The 12,925-nt window shown below is 30.6% G+C and overlaps 1 protein-coding gene across 1 annotated transcript in view; it reads left to right on the forward strand.

Moving 5' to 3' along the window:
• PRKD1 (Serine/threonine-protein kinase D1) overlaps window positions 1-12,925 on the forward strand; it is a gene marked incomplete at its 5' end in the record, with an annotated part of 154,737 nt that overhangs the window by 60,785 nt on the left and 81,027 nt on the right. Inside the window, one exon of the mRNA XM_051212282.1 lies at window positions 9,080-9,197. Coding sequence (XP_051072451.1) covers window positions 9,080-9,197 — 118 coding nt within the window. The remainder of the gene's footprint in view (window positions 1-9,079; window positions 9,198-12,925) is intronic.

Below are 12,925 nucleotides of genomic sequence, written 5' to 3' on the forward strand. Positions count from 1 at the left end.
TCATGCAGATTCAATGGCTGAATTCATGAGTAAATTGACCACCATGGAAAACCTGGAAACACTGAACGGCAGTTTCATCTTAGTATGGGACTCCTCTGCAATGCGCATTGACGGTCCCACCTTTCGGGCTTCAAACCCATGAACTAACAGTCTCGCGTACTCGAACACTTAACCTCTAAACTATTGATCCAGCATCCAACGGTGTTAATGTCTAACATCAACTAATCCACGAAATCGAGTGACACATTCACCATTGTCATCAGCGAGTTACTATCTCACAACAGACCTGGTTGAACTCCATTGGTCACTTCTTCTCACTAGAACTTTAGGAAATACTCATTGGAGACAGTCACTATTGAGGATATGATGATTATAACCAATTGGGTTTTGCGGAGATTGTAGTAATTTAATAGTTGAATTCATAAATCAATTGAAGCTAGACCACCATGGAAAACCTGTAAGCACTGAACGGCCGTATTATTTTAGTATGGTACTCCTCATACTAGGATGAAACGGCTGTCCAGTGCTTCCGAATTTCCGATGGTGGTCATGCAAATTCCTTGATTCACAAATGTAAACAAAACGAAATAGATAATATTTACAGAATATCATGAATTCATTGCAGTTTGTTGCTTTCTCTTTGTCTACATACAAGATAATATGTTTAACTATATTGAATTAATAGCATCAAATTAAAAAATTCATCTGGAAATCATTGGTGAATAAATTGTGTAAAACAAAGAAGTGTTCTTATGATTGTTAAATGCAATACATCTAAATTGTTAAGATTATTTTATTAGTTAATATCACAACACCTTTTATAAGTTAAGAAATTAGAGGTTAATTCATGAAGTCAACTCACTAAATTCTGACTTTGATTTATTTAGAAAATAAGGGGGATCAACATGTAACCGACGCAATTTAAAATTAACTACTAACTCTTACTAGTTACAATGGTTAAATTTAAACGTTTTAAGTGTTTGGCTTTTGAGAATTTTAATAACATGGAATTGAACTGTTTATTGATCAAATCTATTTTGTGCCTCGTGTTCAGTAGGCGGCGTGCTATGGATGATGGAAACTAATTTAAAAATAACATTTCTAGCTAAATCATTAAACTAAAAATTCTTCATATTATTGAGTTGCTAAGTGCCAATGACATGTATATATATATATATAATCTCATGTTCTTTCAGAAGTATTACATGATTGAATGTTTAAAATTATTGAAACATTGGTGACGTTGTTCTATTGATTCAGTTCCATTATATTTAAATGAAATTTCATGTTTACATTAGAATTTTTCATCCAATACTTACATTTTATATTTTACCATGCACAATTCATATACTATACGTTTATATTAGCACTAATGAAGTATATCTATACTCTTCAGTTATTATATATGTTAGTCATATTTAACCATAATTAATTATATTACATGTTCAATCATAAATATTAACTTTAATTTTTATCATCTAGTGTAATGTATATTTTTGACAAAGTTTCCTACTTAAACGTGACTAAACACAAGATAACTATTATGGAGGAAACAAAAAAACACTAGTATAGGGGTTGTGGAGATTATTAAGTTCTTGATTGAGATCATGAACCGATTGATGTTAGACCACCTTTGGAAACCTGGAAGCACTGGACAGCCATTTCGCTCTATTGTGGGACTCATCAGCAGTGTTCGCGCACGAGACCGAAGGCCCTGAGTTCGAATCCAGCGAGCAGGATCGTGGATGCGCACTGCTGAGGACGAAACGGTCGTCCTGTTCTCCCAGGTTTCCAAAGGTAGTCTAACATTAATCGGTTCATGAACTCAGTCAACAAACAAACAAACAAAACACACACGTATTTTGATTGATATGAACAGAAACAAATAACAATTAACAAAGTAATATACAAGTTGACTCGTCTTATTATTTTTTCAGTGTTTTCTTTCTTTTTGTATTTTTTTCTCTTATGTAGTTGTCTATGATTTTTTTCTTCTTCTTACCATAAAATTATAGACAAGATAAAAACTGATTGATGGATGGATGGATATGATAGAAGTTTGTGTTATCAAGTATATTTAATAAAATAAAATTTTTTAAAAAAAAGAGCACAAAACTGGAAGTTGAATTACGTGACGGTTCAAAACAAAATTGTAGATGTTTATTTTTTCCTACATTTATCATTCTTTGTGTAAGTATGGGAAAGAGTTATAGAGATATGAAAAACTCGAAACTTCTCTTCACGTTGTTTTTTTACGTATTCTAACACGTATAACGATGAAGATGTAACATGAGATGATATATTTCTTTTGAACATAATCCAAATATGATGAACACAATGATTGAAGTCACTAACATTCAATAAAAATTGATTGCATAATTTAAATATAATAATCTTGAAAGCTTCTATTTTTTAATCTTTGTGTTAGTACACGGTAGTTGGAAAAAGAGTTATAACATAGTGTAACTAGTAATTATCGGCGATAGTTCCAAACTTTTTCGTTCCATACTAATTTTTGATGAAAGCTTTTGAAGTAGTCATTATATATATGACTGCTTGGATGGATTATCACATTATTAAAAGCATAAAAAATGTTTCGCTTGTTTTAATGGTGACTGATTATCGACATTATTAAGAGGTCATCAACTGATAATATGAATGATATGCAGTGATCACTTTTGATAAGATTACTTATATTGTTTCGAATCAAGAATTGACGTTAATTGAACAACCATTGAAACTAATAAGTATTAAATACTTGTTCCTTTCTAGTATAGGACTCCTTATCAATGTGAACTTGAGACCTTCAAGTCTCACTATAGAACACATGTTCAGTATTTACCAACTATTAGTGATTGTTTAAGTAAACCCTGTTCATAATGTAAAATCATAAATTTCAACAATCTTCAGAACAACTTATCCTAGAAAAGATTAATATTATCAGTTTTGTTTGTTCATCATAGAAATAGAGTATTGGTTAAAACAATTAACAGATGGCCATATACCATCTATTTTTAACTTTCCTATACTTACTTCAGTTGATACAACCAAAATAGTATCATTGATTAATAAATACATGGAGTGTTGTTAGGGTTATAAGTTGTATTATACTGATTAAATTATTCTGTATATTATTAAGATACTTTGAAGTAAACATCCTGGTAACTTAGTATTTTCTGTAGTAAAATGGGTAGTAATTAATGCCTGTTTAAAGTAATTCATTTTATATTGGAAACGGTTTTCAGAAAAAGAATAAACAGAACACTTATTTTGGAACTATAACGGCCAGAAGTTTGACATTTGATTTTAAATGTATTTTTCTGGTAGACTAAATGCATTTATCAGTAGTTTATTCTTGAGTTTGATACCTGACAAATATCTGTATCGACAAATTCTTTGGCATAGTTGTTACATATTTTTTCTATAGTTTATTAACAATTATGTTCTTATTTGATTGTCTCCGATTTCGGGTACCAATAAAGATATAACTATTTTCTCAGTGTTATAGAAATGTATTTCTTACATTTATTTACTATAAATAACTATGGTCTAGTTCAGAATATGACAATAGTATGATACGGTAATATTAAGTTTACTGTTTTCACTGAAACTGATAATATAATTTTTGATAGGCATTGAGCAATTTAGAAAACATAGTTTATATAATTACTTGGATCTTCTCATTGATGTTTAGGACTGCAATTGATCAGTCTCTTATTGGTATATGTGCATACTGTATATATTGCCTCGATATAGCCTTAATTAATAGCCTTAAATAATACCAAGTGAATGTTAACTTTACCACATTATAAAAGCAAGTGACTATCAGGACTCAGTAGGCAAGTGGATAACACGATGGCGTTTGAAGCGAACGGTATTGGGTTCGAGTTCCAGTGTGGACATCTACTCTGAGATGCAGGTTCATTCAGCTGACGGGTCCCAAATAGAACAAAACGCGCGTCCTGGATTCCACAGCTAGCTACTATCTTTGCTTAGTTACAAACTATGTAGACATTCAGAAATAATAATTCTTCGTTTTCACAAACGTATACTCAAGAAATGTGCGGATGAATTTTTAAAACATCGAACATGATGCGATTCTTCATGTGCCCATACATTCGTTTAGGATAATAAGTTACAAAACAAAGAACGTTTGAAATAAGCAAGCACTACTGCATATACAATGAACAAATGTTGTGCGATTTCAATTTACTATAGATGTTTATGATATTATATCGTAATGACTAGTCACTATGAGGATCACTTAGTACCAACTTATCAAACTCCACTATGAACATCAGCAATGGGATACAGATAAATCTAACTGATGAGTATCAAATGAAAATTTCCGCTCATTATGGGTTTCACTACTAACTATAATTCAGTCTTACTAAAACTTGTACTTACTTCTTTAGTTAAAAGGTTGAAATGTTATGTAAAAATATCAATAGAGGTTTTTTTCAGACTTCTACATAGTAAGTGTCGTAGCAACAGAAATATTAGTGATATATTTGTTCTAACAATCAGCTTATTAGCTTTTAATAGTCAAAAAGCAAATGAACTATTATAAATTTATCAAAAAATCATTATACTACTTATAACTCATCAGTAAATATCCATGAATAAAGCAAAATAACTGATATTGTAGTGAAGGAGAACACAGGTGAGGACAACCGAATTGTATTTAGCACAAAATTACAGTTACTTGTTAAAATAGAAAAACAATATAGTAAATCGTTAATTTACAAAATATCAATCCATCATGTCAACATGGACTGTTCCTGTTACAAACATCAATCCATTGTCTCACATTTCATTGTTCATCCGTTTTCTTACAAATTGCATTGTGTTCGCGCACTTCCTTTCTTGATCTTCCCCCATCTTCTGCTGCCAGACATCACGTTTTTAGCTCGCGTCATATACTACTTACATCAATATAAGTAGCACGCACCACAATAGGAATTGATTTTATATCATTTTCAACAATATAAAATGAGGAAACAAAAAATACAATATGTTCATCTTGGAAGACATGTTAATATAACTGATGATGTGAACTATCTACTTGTACATTAATATAATCTTTTATTAATTGACTTTTATAATAATCTTTCTTTAATAGTTAGTAACACAATTCACTAAATGAATACGTTCAAAAATTCATTATCTTTATTAAGGATTCATCTTTAATGAAAAATAACTTTTATTTCTACAACAGCTATTTGATAATATTGATTAGTTGGTACTAAGTGATCCTCATAGTGACTAGTCATTACGATATAATATCATAAACATCTATAGTAAATTGAAATCGCACAACATTTGTTCATTGTATATGCAGTAGTGCTTGCTTATTTCAAACGTTCTTTGTTTTGTAACTTATTATCCTAAACGAATGTATGGGCACATGAAGAATCGCATCATGTTTGATGTTTTAAAAAATTCATCCACACATTAAATGTAATTTGTTAATTAATTTTCATTGATAATTGAAGTGTATTATATAAATTTTATTAAAGAATTCAGTATGAAATTAGAATTTGTTTTATTGTTTTAATGACAAAAAAGAAACACTGAAAGAAAATTTAGATAAAAATATTGAACATTCAAACAAGTAAACAAACGATCAAAAAGTTCATTCATTTTAAGTACTGAAGTACTTTATCTTAAATTTAAATTATACAAATATTCTTCAAGATTAGAATGAATAGTTTAATAGAAATCAGGCACCGAATATAGAGAAGTCCTTATATGTGAAAATTATTATTTGAAATAATCTTAACGATTAGAATTTAAAATAATTCCAACGTTTCGTCCAGCTAACTTGTCTGGACTTCTTCAGGATAATAATCAAAATATATAGAACAACTTTCGTTATCAATTGTTAAAAGGATATTTCTGAGTGATATGCGTTGATTTTGATTAATACCCTGAAGAAGTTCAGACAAGTTAACTGGACGAAACGTTGGAATTTTTCTAAATTTCAATCACTGAGATTAATTAAAATGATGATTTTCACATATAATGATTAAATTTAATTGATTTTGATTTGATTTTAAAAAAAATTTTTTTCTGATAAATCAACTTTATTTGGTTTTCTTTATTGTTAAGTGATATAATTTTGATGAGAAAAGATGGATTTTATTGAATTTCATAACATCTTCGATATTTATAGATGATACTATCTGAATTTCATGGTAAAGAAAGTTTATAGTTCAGATAGATTATATCAGTGGCATTTGGATTCTTTGAGATGGATAGTTTACTTATGAATTATTCATTGTATTTGTATTTGTAAACAAAAGCGATCCCTTTAACCTCAAAATAGTGGACATTTTATGTTAATCTGTATTAAATAAGGTGGATTGACTGAGCTATCATTGTTTGAAAATTTGTTTTCAATAATTCTTTACTTTGACTTGACGTTTGAACTAGTTTGGAGATTGAGTCTCTTATCATTTGTTTATTGATTACTGAGTAAACTGGGAGTCAAGTTTACAAAAACAAAACTCTTGGAATTTCTTCATGTTTAAATTTGCTTTTAAGATATTTCCTCAGAGTAATTTGTGTCTGCAGTTATCTACATTCATTTGAACAAGTGAAGACATATTATTGTGTTTACATAGACCGAATCAAAGAGGATGGATTTCTTATACGGTGTATTTTGTTTCATCGTTGATGCAACCTATCTTTGTGATAATATTTCTTTTTACCAATTTGGCCTTTAGTTTGTAGAGATTTTGTGGATACAATTGATTGACCAATTACTATAGTCCTTAAATTTAGGATCTTGTGTATATCTTAGATTATGTAGATATATTACATCTATAAAAATTTATATACTTAATAAATTAGTGAATAAATCACTTTATGATTAGTTTTCTTTATGAAGCCGTACATTCGAATTATGAACATGAATTTAAAAACCCACTTAATTTAAAGAAGCAAACTACAAGTCTTAAAACTGACATACATTGTAAGCGATGACAACTTTTTTTTCTTTCTTTGATAACTTCTTAATGGAATAACTGTGATTATTAGTATCATTGTTCATATGTCATCAGGAAAATTAGCAGTTCAAACGGTGTCATACAAAAATGAGTGCATAAACCTGAAATTAAATTGATCGTATAAAATAGAAATTCCGCGTAAATTCTCCTTATCAGATAAGTGAAGTTCGGAAGCAAATCTATTCAGTTTCTATTTGTTAATTTATGCGATTGATGTTTTTGAGTGTATTAGCAGACTTTGGATTTACAAAGTGTTAAAAATGTCACTTTCATATGAACTATTACTAATTTAAAAAATCAGACAAGTTTTTTGATATGTTTTTTAAAACTAATAAATGGATTTCACTGAGAACTTACACCATATGATGAACAAGTTAAAACCTAAAGTATTAGAAAATAGTCATCTTCTAGTTCGAGACACTATGACAATGTTCACATAGAATTCAGTTTAGAATTCGTCAATCTTAAAATGTCTTGAAGATTATTATCAGACCCCGAATCAATGACTCCAATATTTTACGTTCGTCACAGGACTCGAGTTAACGAATTTTTCTGTGTATACTGATGAGTAGCATGTCACTGAGCAATATTTTATAAATAATTGGTACCAATAATCTCAGTCGATAACGAAAGTTGTGTTTATGTAAATTGAGTACCAAGTGTAATATTTCTTACATAGAACAAACTTACATGGTAAAGATTTAAGTATTAGTTTTCTTTAATGGACTAAGTCTAACCATCTTCAATTTTTCCGTAGCGTTAATAAATGCATTACATCTGAATTCTGTGACCAATATTTAGGCGTATATCACCTACGGATTTTTCAATCTACTAATTTATTCACTGGGAATGTATGTGAATAAAGAATTATTAACTTTAATGTTATAAGCTGGTTATCTAATATCTAGTTATTATTGCACTCATTTACTAGGTATAAGGTAATGTATCAGACTTCGAGCCAGATTCTAAGTGTATGTAAATGTGTGTGGCTAGTGATACTACCTGATCCTGATCTTGTAGATGAAGCTGAGTTCACAGCTGGGACCTATTGGCTGGAAATCAAACTTCATAACTAATAAGCGACTGTTCCATGTTTACTTGATAAGGATTAGGACTAGAAAAGAATATGTTTTATTTTGTATATACTTTAAAAGTGAAGTTCAATAAAACATAAACATAAGAAGAAAAATAAATACCGTTAATATATGGTTATTCTGTTACCCGGTGATAAATTGTGATAGGCTTTGTAGTCTTCAGAACTTGACATATTTTATCAGTTAATTTCTAGATGTAATGTATCAACATACTAGTAAATGTTTTAGGGACATTCGTTGGTGGGATATGATGAGTAGTGTACCGAATAGTAATTATTAGCAATGTAAGTCAGCCGAAATATCTCACTGGTAATGTCATTATTTGTACCTAAGAGTCAAGTAATTCAAACTGTTAAGAGGTTAAAGGTATCCATTTACAAAAAATCATAGACACATCCTCATGAAACCAAGATTTAAAAAATCTCGTTCATTGTTTTTAACAGTAAAACATAATACTTAGTTTAAGTTTAATGCACAACTAACGGGGAATACATAACATAAATAGTTAGATTGCCTCATGTGATTATATTGAAGAAAAAAAATCAAATTTATTATTCAGTACTCAGTTTTTATATTTCTGGTTGTTTCAATATATTTAATCTTGTGAAATTCGTAAGTTGGTTTGAGACGATAAGTGCCTGAATAAAAGCTGATGAGTTCGAATCAGTCAAACATTATTCTGAATCTGATTATTATTAGAAAATCAGCTCACTGGAATGTAATTTTCGATCCACTTTTTGTTTCAAATGAATCATCGACTGTCAAAAATTCTTTCAAGGTGTCACAGACGTCTGTTTAAGGTATCTGAAGAAAAAATTGTCAGTGCGAAGACAACTGAGCTCCTTTCAGTCTAACTGATAGTTAACAAACAACCTGAGGAACATTCTTCTTCTCATCAAGTATAAGGTGACCATGATATAATGGACGTACCAACTAAATTCTAATATTTGTTCTATATATTTGTAAATAATTCAGGTTCAATCGCATTCTCTTCATGGAAATGAAGACCAATCTCTATCGGTTCAGTTTCAGAAAAATAAAACTCAACGATCTTTAGATACCGGTTTGGAGAGCAAGTCGACTGATTTGAAAAGTAAGTATGAGAAATATGAACATCTTATTACATTGTAATTGCATATAATAACGAATAAATAGTTATTTTTTGTTATGGTATACGTACAATCTGTAAAGCAGATGCTTATTATTGTAGGATTGTTATAAGATTAATACAATTTATGGTTTATGGAATATCCAGTAAAACGTATTCACCTGAGGAATTAAACATATTTCCCAACTGTAATATAAACGACGAATGTTTATTGAACGTGGAGTCCAACTATGTCTGGCGTGAAAGGATTATCCACCACAGACAGTGAAAGACGGTAGAGAAATATCACTAACTGAGTGAGGTTAGACATTAATACCGGTGGGTGTTGGCTTGGTAGTCTACAAGTTAAGCATTCATGCATAAGACCTGAGGCCTTGGACTCAAATCCTAAATGTGGCTCATGGATTCACTATACTCAGCAGTTCCATACTAGAACCAAACAGACATCAATTAACTCAAGATTTTCAACAATGGTTTCATCAAGATCACTTTATGATTTCAACGATGAAAATTTTACAATTTCCACAAATCCCTCTACACTGATTTCTATTGATATTGTATTTATTGAGTAACAATTAGATTGTAATACAAGTTAGCTGACTATTAGATCATCCGAAAAGTATCTTATGCGATAAACTAAAAACAGTCGTAAATTTATATTGTTGAAATTATAGATAATAGATTGACTGAATCATATAAATAGTTACTGTTCTAGAAATATTTAAGTTGAAAAGGAAATTGTATCAGTATAAAATTTATATTAATAATCACAGATTCAATCTTTGTTATCAACTAAGTAATGAAATTCATTTGATGTTGTTTTACTTGTATATTTCGATTGTTATTTAGGACTGCAGTTGATCAGTCTCATGTTGGCATATGTGCATTCTGTGCGGATTGCCTAGATATATAGCCTTAAGTCACAAGCTTTTTAAGCAAAGGTGGATAGTGGCTATCAGGACTCAGTAGGTAAGTGGATAACGCGATGGCATTTGAAGCTGACGGTGCTGGGTTCGAGTCCCGGAGTGAAAATCAACTTTGGGATGCAGGTACATCCAGCTGACGAGTCCCAAATAGGACGAAACGTGCGTCCTGAATTCCGCAGCTAGCCACTATCTATCTTTGCTTAAGAAATGAAATGTTTGAAAAGTATTTTATTTACAACAATTAATCTCTTTCATAAATGTAGGTAATGGAATGAAAGGAAAAAAACGAGGTTTATCCTAGCTATATGACATATTAACTCCATATATTTCAAAGAATCGGATCACACATTTACTTAATAGCATTTATATATGAAAAATAAAGGTCGATTAAGTGAATTGAAAGATCAAAGAAAAACAAAGATAATAATAATAATTAAAAAAACAATGTGTAAAACAACATGTATCATACCAATTCGGATAATAAGTTTAATTTAAGTATCAGATTATTTCTGAACACAATCGACATTGGAACTAGACATTTAAATGGCTATGGTTTCAATGTTGAATTACGTAATAAGATTGGTTCTTATTCACACTTGATAGTTTTGTATATTAATTGTCTAGAGTATACACTTTGTTTGTAAATTGGATTATCTTGAAGTATTTATTTATTATCTATTATTATCGTATTTCATTGTTATTTTAATACATTGTGTCTGCATCGACCATATATTTACCATTCATCAGGTTCTAGAACACAGGCATGCTTATCGGCGTCCAACAAGGGTGGTCTTTTTTAACTTTAAAGCAGCATTTGACTCTCTAGACGACGAGATTCTGTGGCAGTGTCTGTCATTGAAAGGCGTACCTCAGAAGTACATAAACCTTGTGAAGGCTCTTGACTCGAACACTACTAGTTGAGTCAGAGCTTACGGCGAACTGTCATCTGCTTTTGCAACCTCATGTGGTGTCCGTCAAGACTATCCACTTTCTCCACTTTTGTTTAACTTGTTTAACATAGACTGAAATTTTGGGTCGAACGCGTTGACAACTTCACTTATCTTGGAAGTCGAATCAGCCCAGATGGGTTGATGTCTAACGAAATCTCAGCACGGATTCGAAAAGTTCGTCTGGCTTTTGCCAACTTCTGTCACTATGGCGAAGGCGAGATATCCGTCTATCAATAAAAGGACGAGTATACTGCGCAGCAGTCCGTTCTGTTTTAATTTACGGCAGCGAAACATGGCCATTAAGAGTAGAAGACACTCGTAAGCTACTAATATTTGACCACAGATGCCTCAGAAATATTGCTGGCGTCTGCTGGGATCACTGGATAAGTAATAGTGAGGCTAGATGCAGAGTACTAGAGAATGATGGTAAATCAGTTGATGAAGTTGTGAGTCTTCATCGACTGAGATGGTTGGGCCACGTGTTACGTACGCCTAAACACCGATTACCACGACGTGCAATGCTAACTGGTGTTGGAGATGGTTGGAAGAAAGTTAGGGGCGACCAAACCAAAACGTGGCATCAGTCATTGAAGTCACTATTTTCTAGTCTGAGCCATGTTGGTAGATGCAGACAATTTGGTTGAGGTCCGCGTGACTATCGTAACCAATGTTTGGAGACTCTAGATGACATAGCGGAGAATCTATCACAATGGCGTAGCTGTTTACACTCTTTGTCTTCCCTTGATCACCGAGATTAAAAATTACTTCATATCTTTCTATCTACTAACTAATTCTTTCTTCCTGCACTATTTCGTTATATGCAATGTTTCTTTAATATTATCACCACTGAATTAACTACTTTTATGAATCCGGTGTTCATTTTGTTGTGCTAATGAGGTATGGAAAGTTGAACCTATGCACATATATGCCTGGTTCGACGTTGTAACTGATTGGTTTTAATACATTTTTTTATTATATTCATTATTCTATACTATTGTGAAGTGTAGAGTTTATAACCCGATTAAAAAAATGAATGAATTATATACATCTTATAAATTTGTAAAATAATCCTTTAAAGTGTTCTACGTATATCATTCATTTTAATGTGCTAAGAATTTCAAAGGAAATATTTTTTATAAAAAATTTATTCCTTAATACGTTGAAAAGGAAATATTGATTTCTTAGTTGAACAAAAAAGAAACACAACAAATACTGATAAGATCCTTAATTTCTTGTAGGTTACTAACAGAAAATTAAAAACACTTCTAAGATAACCAATATCCTTTACATATTTCATATAATCCAGATTAATTTCCATTACAGATACAATCAATGACCTGAAATTTAATCAAATTAATTTCTAGAACAAATTATTAATACTACTTATTATTATTATTATTATTATTATAGGGAATCGGAATACCAACATAAATAAGAATGAAAGTAGTTCATCTATTCATTGTGAATAATAAAATTTCTAACTATTCAAACTCATGATTATTTTTTTATTACTGTTCAGTTAAATCATTTTTAATCAACATTTTATGATCATTAAAGTGAGAGCAAAAAAAAAGAGAGAAAAAAGGAAACAGTAGAAAGACAAACACGATCGATGGAGACAAGTTAAGGGAATTCGTATTGAACACGAGAGAAGTAGAAGAAGAAGAAGAAGAAAAAATAGGATTAATTTGTCTTTATTTATTTATTTATTTTCATAGTGATGTATATATGAATATGAATTCGACCCTATTAAAAATATGAAGGTTGATGAAGAGAAGCGTAAAAGAAAAAGATTAATGAGAAAGATAAATAGAAAATAAGCTCTATTCTATATTAA

This window comes from Schistosoma haematobium, chromosome ZW (genome assembly GCF_000699445.3).
Source record: "Schistosoma haematobium chromosome ZW, whole genome shotgun sequence".
Taxonomy (NCBI): domain Eukaryota; kingdom Metazoa; phylum Platyhelminthes; class Trematoda; order Strigeidida; family Schistosomatidae; genus Schistosoma; species Schistosoma haematobium.